Here is a 14,082-nt window from a genome sequence, read left to right as displayed (position 1 = left end):
TTTAGGCACAAGCCCTCATTTTAAGAGCTTATGGTCCAATTGAGATAAACACAAAACATTTAAATAATAGTACAATAGGGTATTTAAATACTACAAAGGTCAGGGAAGGAAAAGATTAGCACAGTCTGAAATGCTTAGAAAAAGCATTAATTGGTTTAGAAAATAAACTGAGCCTTGAAGGATGGATAGGATTTAGAGAGATGGAGAGGAAGATGGAGGGCATTTCAGATTAGGTGATGGGGAGGGAAGTAGTGGCAGGATAGGGGTGGAAGGGAGAAGAAAGAATGTGAGCAAAAATGTGACTTAGTAGTATTGAAGACTTGACTGGCTGGAATGGAGAATTCTTCATGCTGTGCATTACTGAGCAAGACTCAGGCTGTGAAGAGTCTTGAATACCAGGCTGAATGAAGAGTTGAGACTTTATGCTTTAAGGCAATGAAAAGCTGTTGAAGGTAAATTTTTTGGTTTTGGTGGGGTTTTGTTTTGTTTTTGGTCATTTTTTAAAAAGGAATCATATAATGATAGCAGGTTTCAACATTTAACTGGCAGAAGTATACAGGATGAGTTGGAGAGGAAAGTCTAGAAACAAAGAGAGACCTGTTAGAAGTTATTTCAACTGTAGAAAATGGCAGGTTAATAATCTTATAAACCTCTATGTGTTTTAATGTTTAAAAGAGCAAATACTTTTAATAGACTCTTGGTTGAATAAAATAAATCCTGATGCATCATTTTTTTTTTTCATTTCAAAAGCATCTTTTTTAGTGTTTTACCATTGAAATGAAACAAGATTTATTTTCATTTTTTAATAGTAACACCTTTAACAAGGTAGAGAGACAGGTAAAAATGCAATTATACAGTGAAAATTATTGTCCCTTTATATATAACATAAAATTCATTCTTCCTTTCCCTTAGAATTACAATATAAGGTTTTTTGGTGCAGTATAATGATATTGCTGATACCTCAGTAAAGAAGAAGCTCTCACACTTCCAGAAGATTGATTCCATGACCAGGTACTCTTGTTCAAACTGTAGACTAATACTCAGCCAGAGCCAGCAAAAGGAAAAATTATGAAATAATAGATACTTGTCTTCAGATCTTGGACCTCTTGATTCATTTGGCTTTTTACTCACTTTGTTCCCTCTGCCTCCCTTCCCTCTTCCCTATTAGGCACCATCATCCCCTTGTCAAAACCTGTTCTGGAGAAAGGATCTTAGAACCATTCAAATTAAACTGATAACATCCTTAAAATTACTCACTACAAAGGGTAGTCTGAAAAAAGACCCTTAAGGCCTTAAAGTAAGTAAATGAAGCTCCAGCTGTGGAATTTCTAGTCACTCAGGTTTGTAAACTGAGTCATATTTGTCCTTCCCTTTTTTTCATCTCCCAAATCCAGTCACTTGTCAAATATTTTTGAGTCTACCTCCACAATATCTTTTGTATTTGATGGCCATCACCCTAATTTAGGTACTCATTTTTTACCTATAGTATTGTAATACTTCCTAATTGTTGTCCCTGCCTCCAATCTGTACTCTCTTCAGTGCATACTTCTGCCAGATTAGTAATCCCAAAACAGGTCTGGCCATTCCCCTGCTGAAGAAGTGATTTCTTGTTGGCCCTAGAGTAAAATACAAAAATCTTATATTTGGTCTTCCACAGTCTGGCTCTAAACTCCCTTTCCAGACTGATTCACCTTGCTCTATTGCAGGGACTCTATGTTCCAGTCAAAGTGACACCCTTACTTTTCTCCTCCCATGACATTCCATCTCTTGCCTCCATGCCTTTGCTCTCAGCTTTTACCCCTTCATCTCTACCTTTTGAAACTCTAGCTTTCTTCAAGTCTTAGTTTCAGTGTCACCTCCTGCGTGAGGCCCTTCTTGGTCCCCCAGTTGTTAGTACTCTTCCCCCAACTACTTTGTATTTATTTTGTCTAAATTTGGATTTATTTCTCTGTGTATTTTCCCTCCTCTTTGCTTCACCAGCAGAATATAAGCTCCTTGAGAGCAAAGATCATCTCCAGTGCCTGGAAAAGGCTAACACAGTCCCTTGCACATTCTTAGCACTTAATAAATGCTTGTTGAGGTGAATTGAATCAGAGCCCCCAGTGGCCTCTTGATTATATCTTTTCCACCTTGACAGAGGGTCTTTTCCTGATCTCCCCTTGCCTGCTGGTCACTTCCATGAGCTCTTGATCTGGCAACCATGGGAGGGCAGTTATATTTTAATATCCTTTTTTATGATTGGATTGTGTGTTTTTCATGTTTAATTATTAAGTAGTTTTTTTCTTGAGTTTTGTAGTTTATGAGTTGCTATTGCACTTAAGCCAAACGTGGGCTTAGCTCCCGATAAGCCTCAGAGAAGTTAAGTGATTTGACTAAGGTCAAAGCTAAAATTTAAATCTATCTCTAAACATAGACCCAAGTGTCCTACCACCCAGGCCATATTTGCCCATTGGGAGGGTTTTTGTCAGTAGACTCCCTGAAATTCAGATAGAACATTCTCAGGTATTCCCTGGGGAGTTAGAAAGACCTGGTGGACTCTTCATTTTCCTAATCCCACACATCCAAGTCCTACACATTCCTTCTTCATGTGATCTTTTGCAGTTCAATTTGATTCAACAGACATTTATTAAGTGCCTATTCTGTGCAAGGTGCTGTGTTTGGGCTTGGAGTCAGAAAACATGGGAGGCAGCAAAGTAGAGGAAAAACAGCCCTGCCTCTGAGGAAAGAAGCCTTGGAGTCACATGCTGCCTCTAATGCTTTCTGCTTGCCTGGCCTTGGGACTCCATTTTCTTACCTGTGAAATGTGGGGTTAGGGATTAAATAGATGGTCTCTGGGGTCTCTTCCAACCCTAGAAATACCAAAGAAATCTCAACCCTACCCTCGCTAGCAGTTTCATGTGCTTGAGATGGCATTTAGCCTGTCTTGGCCTCAGTTTCCTCATATGTATAATGGGGATAATAATGCTTTCATTCTCTACTTCGCAGGACTGTTGTGAAGAGAGCACTTTGTAAAGCACTCTAAATATGAGATATTATTATTATTATCTTCACCACCACCCCTTAATTTTAGTACCTCACATTTATACTATGGCAGTAGTTCCCTAATTGTTCTTACTGCTTCCATTCTCTTCTCCCTGTATTGTATTCTTTGAATAATAACTATATCAATTTTCTTACAGCATCACTTAGTGATCCTATCGCTCTTTACCTTAAAAGCCCTCAATGGTATCATACTGATCATCAGTTTGGCATTCAAAGCTCTTTACAATCCAGTGTCAATTTACTAACCTTATATTCCACCTTTCTCCTAAACATACCATTTGCTCAAGCCAAACAGGGATATTCATGATATGCTATATGTGGTTTCTGAATTTCCTATACCTGGAGTGCCCTTGTGGTACAATTGAAAGCCAGAGAACCTGGGTTCAAATTGCTACCTATGTGACCTTAGACAACTCATTTAACTTCTCTGGGCTTCAGTTTCTTCATTTGTAGGATTAGGAGGTTGGAATAGATGACCTGTAGAGTCCCTTCCACTTTAAATCACTTCTAGCACTTCCTACTATTCACCCCTGTGTTAGCAACCTTTCCACTTTGGAGATGCTGCCACCCTGAGCCCCTCCTGATTGATGAGTCTTTAGCTCAGGCCACTATTTCCTGAGGGGACCAGGCCATACTTAACTTCACACCCAGCTCCACTTACTCTTCAGACTTCTCTCCTTACCTGTGCATCCCCCCACCATTCCCATCCAGTTTTCCAGCTCTGCTTTATGTATTATTTTCCCCCATTAGAATGTAACTTTCATGAGGATAAAGACATGCATTTGTATCCCTAGTGCATAGCACAATGCCTGATATATCAGAAGCAGTTAATAAATACTCTATCTTTCTATCTGTTTTTCTAAAACTGTCATCTCTTTCCACTCCCGTCTTCATATGAAATCAGTTCATCCTTCAAAACCCAGTAAAATGCTACCTACTGCATGAAATATGTCCCTCTCACCCGCCTCTGAACTTCTTCCTATAGCTCTTTATTTGTTCCAGTCTTATGGCACTTGTCACATACTGCTTTGTATTACAGTCAATTGAGATTATATTATGGAGGATCTTAAATACAAGGCTAGATAGTGTGTATGTTATATGGGGGGCAACAATGTACTATTCAGAGTTTCTAACTTTGAGGTGACAGGATTCAAGAAGTGCTTCATGTAAGGAAAAATTCCCTAATAATTATAACTATCCAAAAATAAAGTGGCTCTTTTGGGAAAGAGTACGTTGCTTCTCACTGGAAGTTTTCAAGGAAAGGTTGAATGACCATTTATTGTGTATATTATGCCGATCTTAAGATCATAGATTTAAGACTGGAGGGGATTGTGAAGTTCATCTGGTATACTCCTTTAGTTTATGCATGAGGAAGCTGAGGCCCAAAGAGATTAAGTGAGTTGTCCAAGATTGTACAAGTGGTAAGGGATAGAATTAGAAATTGAACCTGGGTGTTCTGACCACAAATTCAGTTTTCTGTCTAATCTACCATACTGTCTTTGAAGTGAATTATTCATCAGGTCCATATTGAACTAGATGACCTCCAAGGTCCCTTCTAATTCTGGAATTCTGTGATTCAGTATACACATCTCTCTCCCTTAGTAGCTTATTAAGCACTTTGATGGTAGGGAGCATGTATTGTATTGATCTTTGTGTCTCCTACACAGTTCCTTGAACATAGTAGATGATCAACAAGTATTTGTTGAATGAATGAAGAATGTTTATTGACTACATTATTCATTGTTGCTAAGGTAAAAATGAAGTTGACAATGGTCTGGTAGCAATAGAAAAAGCCTATGGATTCTATGACAACCACAGAATTTGAAATTTTCGCTAAAAAATTCTAAAAGACAAAACAAGCTTGGAAAATATGTTAATAATTTGAAACAGTATTTTTGGATAAGCCGATAAGGTAAGGTTGGAAGTACTGTAACTAAATTAAGACCAGTAGGAAATTGGGTAATCATGATCTGTATGACTATTATGTATGGATTAAATAGTACCTGTTTGCTATAGTACCTATCTTACTGAAATTTGTACATGTGCTACTCTTAATATTAAAAAGTAAATGAATACTTCTAAAAGTAACTTGATGAGTTGCTATGATTTATGACTTTGAATGTTTTTGTAATGTTCAAAATTAGAAGACAGATAACAGAAAATGCAAGAGGATCAAGAAACTCAAATTTCCAGTCACCTAACTGAAACCAATGATGCCCTCTGTACAAGATCTAGACAGATTCAAAATGAACTGCCTAATAATCCTATTACAACCTCCTAAACAGAAACTTCTGGAGTGTGAACAAAAAGTAAAGTTTCATTTCAGCATTCACGAAGTAAGATAACCTCTTTCATGCACATTTTATCTCTAATTAATTACCTGCTTTCTTATTTCAAGATGCATCTGCCTGACAGACATAATGGGTTACTAAGGGAATCTAAGATAATAATAATAGCTAAGGTTTATATAAGTACTTTGAGGTATGCAAGTACTTTGCATATATTTTATAGTTTGAACCTTATAATAGTATTGTAAAGTTGGTGCTATTATACCAATTTTACAAATGAACTAACGTACTCAGAAAGTATGAGTGATTTGTCTAAAGCTTTGCAGCTACAATGTTACAACTGAGATTTGAACCAAGATTTTTTGCCGCCAAATCAGTATTCTTTTCCTACACCACATTTGCCTCCATGCCCATTAAGGTCCACTTCTGACTTTTTAAGAATCTATGATTGCTTTTGTCCAGTTGGTACAAAAGCCCCTGGAACTAAAAGAAAAATTGGGGTTTTATTAGAAGACAAACCAGGGAGCATAGTTAGGGTGAAGTCTTTCTCTGTCTTGGATTAGTTTCTCATAGTAAAAAGCATAATTAGAATCCCCAAGTCCTGATATATAGTCTAGTATTGTTATTGTTCTCATGCTTTTAGAAATCTGCATTAGGGACACTATAAAGATAAATTTAAACACTATAAGAAATATTTGAACCTTTTTATAACTTAACTCCCCCTAAATGCTTGTTCTAGTCTTCCTTTACTAAACTCACCTACTAGCTGCCTTCTTCTTTAGTCTGCCACTATTCTAGAAAGCTTCAGATGTAGTCCCAGTTTCTTCCTCACCATAGGGTAAAGCTTAGGAAAAATTCTACAAACATAGCAAAAATTTGAACTCAGCTCTTTAATGTTAGATTGGAAACTTGGGTGTTCCTGGATCATACATTAAACTGAGTTCAAGTTCTTATTTTAATATTACCTGTCTAACCTTAGGCAATTCATTTAACCTCTTTGGGCTTTAGTTTCCTCATCTATATATTAGAAGATTGGGCTAGATGACCCATACAGCTCCTTTGAGGTCTAAATCTATGAACTCTCTCTACCCTCTATAGCTATGACTAAGGGTAAGCAGATAAGGTGCAACATACATAAGGGCATAATAAGGGACATTTTTAACATTACTCTTATTTATAAAATTCTGGAGGTTTTTTGTTTGTTTTTGTGAGGCAATGGGGATTAAGTGACTTGCCCAGGGTTACACAGCTAGTGTCAAGTGTCTGAGGTCACATTTGAACTCAGGTTCACCTGACTCCAGGGTTGGTACTCTATCCACTGCGCCACCTAGCTTCCCCTAAAATTCTGTTTTCCATGGCATATAGGTATTTGTTTTATGGTAAGTTAAATTGTAGTGTGCTACACTGAAAGCACAATGCCTCTGGTGGGCAGTAAGGAGCAAACAGGAAACATTGTTTTCAAACCTTCCGTAAGGTGCTCAATGAATTGTCGCAGTTCTGACAATGTGTGTCCTACAATATTCTCTTCAACCTCTCCCAGAGCTCTGCCTTAGCCTCTGTTTCTTTCACACTTGAGTCTTACCTTAGCTTTATTTCATTGGCCAGTTTAAACCCCTTCTCTAGTTTCTGTCAAACACTGACTGCTGGTCTAGGAATGTTGTTCTGATAGACCGTAACCCTGAACTGACTGAGAAGTCATTTGAGCCTTGAAAGGAGTTAATATGGCTTTTGGGAAAGAGCTTAGACTGGACCTAATTAAAAGACTTAGAAGCCTTCAGACATCTATTATCTCCATGAGGTCTGGAAAATAAAAAGCATCTCCCTCTTCTTATATTATAATGTTGATTGTTGGTCCTGCTGATCTTGTTTGCATCAAAAGCTCTAAGTCTCTGAATTATTATACTTTAATTATCCAGATTGTCCACTATGATTGCCCATTTCTAAATCTTAAAATCTCTTAGATCTTGAAATCTTACAATCTATAGAAATCTGTATAACTGTCATAAGAGTATGACATCAAAATCAGGCAAATAATGGAGAAAAACAAGAATTGAGGGGTAGTTAAACCTCAGAGGTGACTATTATTAATTACTGTGTTTTCACTCTTTTTTACATTTTTAGCTTATTTTCTTTGTGTGTGTGTGTTGTTTTTGTTTTGTTTTTGTGAGGGAATTGGGGTCAAATGACTTGCCTGGAGTCACACAGCTGGTGAGTGTTATGTGTATGAGGCTGGATTTGAACTCTGGTCCTCCTGACTCCAGGGCCGGTGCTCTATCCACCTAGCTGCCCCAGCCTATTTTCTTAGAAATCTCTTACAGTGGTCTGTCATAGAAAAGTTTAAGAAATGTTTATAGAAAAGTTAAAAAAGAACTCACCTTTACAAAGGTTATAGAAATTGGGATATTTGTAACATAATAAGAGAATTCATATCTCAAATACAGTCACAGTGGTTTTTATTATCCTTATTTTCACTCCACTACAATGTGGCTTTTCTTTCTCTGTAGTTTTTCTGTCTCTGCAAACTCCAAAAAGGGTTCTTAGTTTGAAACCATATGAAATACAGTAGTCTATATGATATGAATAAGTGAACTAAGAAAGCCAAATGAAACTCTCTTGTATTGGAAAAACTCCTGTGACATGAAGTTTTCTTAACCTAGGGTTCACATACCCCTTCCTCCTACCACAGTCTCCATGAAAAGATTTCAGGGGTCTATGAACTTAGATGGGCCAAAACTAAATCTTTATTTCAACTTAATAGTTTTCCTTAATCCTGTGTATTTTATGCATTTAAAAATATTATTTTGAGAAGCAAACCATAGGCTTCATCAGATTGACAAAAAGGTCCAAGATACAAAAACAATTAAGCAAGCACAGACAAACTGAAGAGGCAACTTAACTTTTGTGTCTTTAGAGTTTAGATTCTTTACATGGCTAAATATATATACATATGTGTGTGTATGTATTTCTTCTCTAATAGTATAAACAAGCTATAAAAGAACTGGTGCGTGGTGTGGCACTAACAAGAATTTGTTATGGAGACCATCATTGGAAACTAGCAGAAGCACATGTTAATTTGGCTCGAGGATACCTACAGCTGAAAGGTGAGCTCATTACAGATGGATGGTTAACTAGTTCCTGTCCTTTCTACAAAGTTGTTGGATTGAGCATAACTGGATGAATATGGATTTGGGTTATCTCAAATTTAAATGTTGTCTATTCTCTTGGCACACATCGAGATGACATTCCAAAGGAAATTTGAGAAAGAATGTATAGTATAGGGAGAATATAAAGATTGAGAAATAAAGAGGTAAAAAGTTCAACTCTAGTTATTCTTTCTGTAGCCTTTAAAATAAGATTCTTAGGAGAAAATAAGTTTATTGGATATGATGTGAGTTTTTAATGTGACGACTATTCCTCTTATAATCATCACAACTTCACTTAACACCTGATGTATTTTCTCATATTACTTTCTAGCTTTCATATCCTTGCCTCCTATAACTAGATTATAAACTCCTTGAGCGCACAGACTGTATCTTATGATATTTTTTTGTATCCTCCACTGAACCTAGCATAAATCTAGGCACATAGTCCTCATTAAAATACTTTTAGCTTGACAGGTAAATATGGGACTTATACAAAATTTACGACAGTTAAAGGTCTATACGAATCACTATAATAATAATGTTTCTTTAATTTTTTTGACTTCTTAAAAATACTCTTCTTGTATTCTAGACATGGGTATACAATTAACTTCATGTTTTGATAGCCTTCTGGAGACTAGAGGTATAATTCTGTGTAATTAAGAACATAAAGCTCAGAGAGCATTGAGGCATGACTCTTTAATAGAAATCATGGCTATTTCTCATGATTTTAATGGGGTTCTTTAATGTCATCTTTATAACATTGTCACTCTAATATTGTAAAACGAGTCAGTAGAAGAAACTTGAAATATATACATTCCAGGCATTTAGTGGTTGTATTTTTGCTGGTAGCCTGTGCCGCATTTACCTGTTACCACATGAGAAATATGTCTTATTAGATGATTCAGATATTTTAATGCCTCACAAAAATTTCTTAGTGGTAGGAGATCCCTTTTATAGATGGAGAAACAGAATTTCGGGGAGGAAGAATAAATGATTGGCCAGAATTATATTGGAACCCTTTACCAAGGGAATTAAAATTTACTTACATCTAATTTCTTGTCCAGAATGCTATAACTTTTAAATGCACCATTTATTTTCTAATAACCTGTAATTCTTCATACCTTCTAATTGTGGAGAGAAATCAAAGAAATTCAATTCTAGCTTGTTTTTATTACCTTGTTTTTAAAAAAGATTCTGAATAGAATTTCACTTGAAGACTTAGAGAAACATATTTCCCCTTTATAGTCATGAAACTATTTTCAGATAAACTGTAATGAAAGTTTTGCCTAAACCTGCCCAGCTGTGCTTCATGCTGAGATACTCAACTCTGCTTCTCAGAATGAATTACCATGTGAACATTAATAATATAGGAAAGAAACATCATTCCATTCACAAGTCATTCACAAATATATTCCAGTTCATTGATATGAAAGAAAGACTTAAACCTCTTTTGTGTGTGTGTGTGTGTGTGTGTGTGTGTGTGTGTTTATGTGTTTATGTGTTCATAGGACTATCATTACAAGCAAAACAACATGCAGAAAAAGCCAGAGAAATTCTCCTCACCAGTTCATTTTTGCCTTCCTCTGAAGAAAGCATAGATGTTTTCAGGTGTTCAATTGACCTTTTTCATACTTTGGGAAGAGCTCTAACTGCACTTCAGAAGTATCCTTTTTCTCCATCTTCTTTGTAATTGGAGGCCCTGTCATAGTATGTATATTTAATTTTCAAGACCAAATAGTCAAGATGATTCATATAATGGTACATAAAGGACTAGGAGTCAAGGTAGACTGGGAAGTGGTGATCAAGAATAAATGACTGAATATAATATTATCCTTAATGCAACTCAGATTAAAGGAAGCCTCACAAAATTTAACAAAAGCTGAGAGACTTTCAAAGGAGCTATTGGACCGTGGAAAACTTTTAAAGGAAGAATGGGTAGAAATTCAAGCCAGGATCAAGTTGGCTTTTGCACAGTAAGTTTTAAGTTTTGATTCTTATAGCTATAATGGTGAAGATCTGCTAGTAATATTTATCTTCTCAAAGTAGATAGCTTCTTACAAGATTGTTCTTAGACTCAGAGCCATTTCCAAGCAGTAGAAGAGAAGAGCAAAACTGCATTGTAAATCTGATCCCAGAGTTTCATTATTAATAGACTGTGATTAGACCTGCAGTACTCTCAAAGTTTATCCTTGTATAAACCCCTCCCTCCACTCTTCCCTCTCTATTTCATCCTCCTATGATTAAATGTTTGGGAGTGGATAACACATAGTAGGCACTTAATAAGTACCTGTGGAATTGAATGAACACATATCTCATAGTCAAAGGGGTAGGAAATGTGTTTTTGATATCTCTACAAATAAAGAAAATGTGTATGTATGGTAACACACCCACTTCATGATCTGATGGTCAGGTTTGCGTCTGCTGTTCTCCTTTCCCTAATGGTACTATCCTATAAACCAGGGGTTAAACTGTAGCCTGAGGGCCAAATCTAGCCCCTCTGCTTGTTTTATATAGCTCTCAAGCTAAGAATGATTTTTGCATTTTTAAGTAAAGGGAGTTTTTTGCATTTAAAAATATTAAAAACCATTCTTAGTTCCTGGCAGTGCAAGAAGAAGCTGAAGGTTAGATTTACGGGCCATAGTTTGCTGACCTCTACCTAACTTTGTACCTCCTCCCTGACTCACAATCACACTCTGTTATCTCTTGTCATTTCATTTTTACTACTATATGCCCTGCATTTATTCCCAAACCACAATTTTCTTTTTGACACAAAGATTCACACACAGCAGGCACTAGTCTCTTATGCTGCACCTACTTAATCATCAGTATCAAGAGAATATCTTGATGTACCTAAATACTCCCAGGGAACTGACAGCTGAAAGCCTTCCTGCACTCACATATTCTTAGATGCACACCTGTTCCTCTTTTATGAGCATCACTGGGGCCATATTCTTGCCATAACTTGACCACCACCTTCATCTTCCTTTCCTCTCCATCTATATTTTAAGAAAAAGTCCTGTTAAAACTTTTAAATTTCATGTTATGTTTTCCAGCATTATGTGATCATGGTGTTCCATGATTCATAGCCATATAATATCACCAAAAGAATAATGATGTTAAAAATGTGGGCCTTAGAAGAAGGGAACAACTTGGGGTCAATGAAATTTCCCAGATCTGATCCAGTTCATTCATCTCTATACTACTACATTCTGGGTTCAACTCATTGTCCATGTAATATACCCATTCATCTATACATTATAGTCTGGGCAATATTCTTTCTTCATTCATTTGTTTTTTCTATGAGGATTATTAAATTGGTATCCTTTTAACTGTTATTCCTGGAGAGCTCTCCTTTCTCCCCTATTAATTATCTCATCATGGAGACACCTTCCCCCACTATCTCCTTTTGTACCCTGGTCTCACATGAAGAGCCAGCTCTTCTTGCCAAAGCTAACATCACAATGTGCACCTCTATCTTATCACCTTCCGTGGCATTGGATATATAATTAATTTAGGTAAAATTGTTATTTTTATTATATTGATACTCTTTGCCCTGGAAGATTCTTATAGGGCATAGTCACAGGAAACAGAAGGAGGACAGTGGAGACACATGGGACAGCTGAACTGTAGGAAGGGAGTGTTGAAGGTGTTGAGGAATTACAGAAACAAGGCCACAGAAATGTCCTTGAAATTATCTCTGCCCTGGAGCAGGGCTGCCTAGAAAGTGCTGGGGTATGAGGGAGGAAAAGGATTTCTTAGGAGCACTTAGAAATTTCTGGTCAGAGCAGGATAAGGGTGTAGAGTTTCCTAGAAGTTGACACTTTGTATCCCCAGCACCTGGGACATAGTAGGTACTTAATGAATGTCTGTTGACTGACTGGCTACCCCACCCTTTCCCCAAAGTATAAATACCCAAATTATGGAGAAGAAAAAGACAGTTTGCATCTAAATACTCACAGGCAATTGATAATGTTTATGTTTTTCAACATTCCAAGTTTAGTTTTTTAGGGAATTATATTGATTTTCTTATAATTTCCTAAATCATGATGGAGGTACACCTAAATTGTATCATCCGACCATTTTTTTAATCCAAAAGGTAAAGATGTTACTCAAAGATCTGAGCCTCAGAAGAAAGTCACTTATTAGTACCTATTTGAGCTGTCAGATATATTTATACTTGGTGAGGTAGGAAGCTATCATTTCCTCATTGCCAATCCAGCATCACTTTTTACCGTCTGTCACTATGTCATCATAATGCCCAGTATTTTCAATTCAGTCTTACCTCAGACCTGGAATTACATTTATCATCCAATGTCAAATTTTGCAATTCTGTGGCACCTGATAGTGACATTAGTGAGACTCCACATGGAAACTTCTCCTGCTTATTTTCCATCAAAGAAAATGCCTTAGGAATATGTGTTCAATTCCCTTACAGCCTTTTCAGATACTTCAAGACCCTTTTATCATTCCTGGCGATCTCATTCTAGGTTTTTGACCTAAGACTGGAAATCAGTGTCCAGAAACGACGTGCTATCTTTGGTTTGTTTTTTTTTCCCCCTTTCATTTAATTTTTTTGGATTTTTATTTCTTAATTTTTTTTTTTTAGTTTTCAACATTCACTTCCACAAGATTTTGAGTTCCAAATTTTCTCCCCATCTCGTCCCTCTCGCCCACCCCAAGATGGTGTGCATTCTGAATGCCCATTCCCCTAATCTGCCCCCCCTACTTCTCTTATCCCCTTCCCCTTCTCTTTTCCTGTAGGGCAGGATAGATTTCTATACCCCATTGCCAATATATCTTATTTCCCAGTTGCATGTGAAAATATTTTTTTTGGGGGTTAGGCAGTGGGCTCAAGTGACTTGCCCAGGGTCACACAGCTAGTAAGTGTTATGTGTCTGAGGCTGGATTTGAGCTCAGGTCCTCGTGAATCCGGGGCCGGTGCCCTATCCACTGTGCCACCTCGCTGCCCCAAAAGCAGTTTTTAACATTTGTTTTTAAAACTTTGGGTTCCAAATTTTGTCCCTTCCTCTCTCCCCATCCACCCTCATTGAGAAGGCAAACGACTCGGTACAAGTTATACATGTGTAGTCATGCAAAACACTTCCATAGTAGTTATGTTGTGGAATACTATTTTTCCCTTCATCCTATCCCGCTTCCCATTTATTCTATTCTCTCTTTTGACTCTGTCCCTCCTCAAAAGTGTTTGCTTCTGATTACTCCCTCCCCCAATCTGCCCTCCCCTTTATCATCTCCCCACTCTTATCCCCTTCCCCCTTATTTTCCTGTAGGATAAGATAGATTTCCATATCCAATTGAGTGTGTATGGTATTCTCTCCTTAAGCCAAATCCAATGAGAATAAGATTCACTCATTCCCTCTCACCTTCCCCCACGTTCCCTACACTGTAAAAGCCTTTTCTTGAATGTTTTATGTGAGATAATTTACCCCATTCTACCTCTCCCTTTCTCCTTCTTTTAGTATAATCCTCCCTTAACTCTTAATTTTACTCTCCAGATATCACCCCTTCATCTTCAAAACTCACCCTGTGCCCTTTATCTATCTATCTATCTATCTATCTATCTATCTATCTATCTATCTATCTATCTATCT

At 37.0% G+C, this 14,082-nt stretch overlaps 1 protein-coding gene across 1 annotated transcript in view; it reads left to right on the top strand.

Moving 5' to 3' along the window:
* The window catches only part of TTC23 (tetratricopeptide repeat domain 23), a 103,550-nt gene that overhangs the window by 1,084 nt on the left and 88,384 nt on the right, over window positions 1-14,082 (top strand). Inside the window, 6 exon segments of the mRNA XM_027852023.1 lie at window positions 913-1,011; window positions 5,187-5,304; window positions 5,306-5,378; window positions 8,308-8,431; window positions 9,982-10,135; window positions 10,321-10,446. Coding sequence (XP_027707824.1) covers window positions 5,204-5,304; window positions 5,306-5,378; window positions 8,308-8,431; window positions 9,982-10,135; window positions 10,321-10,446 — 578 coding nt within the window. The 5' untranslated portion in view covers window positions 913-1,011; window positions 5,187-5,203.

The sequence above is a fragment of the Vombatus ursinus genome, unplaced genomic scaffold (assembly GCF_900497805.2).
Source record: "Vombatus ursinus unplaced genomic scaffold, bare-nosed wombat genome assembly UNPS02009205.1, whole genome shotgun sequence".
Lineage (NCBI taxonomy): Eukaryota > Metazoa > Chordata > Mammalia > Diprotodontia > Vombatidae > Vombatus > Vombatus ursinus.
This window is presented reverse-complemented; position numbering and strand designations above follow the sequence as displayed.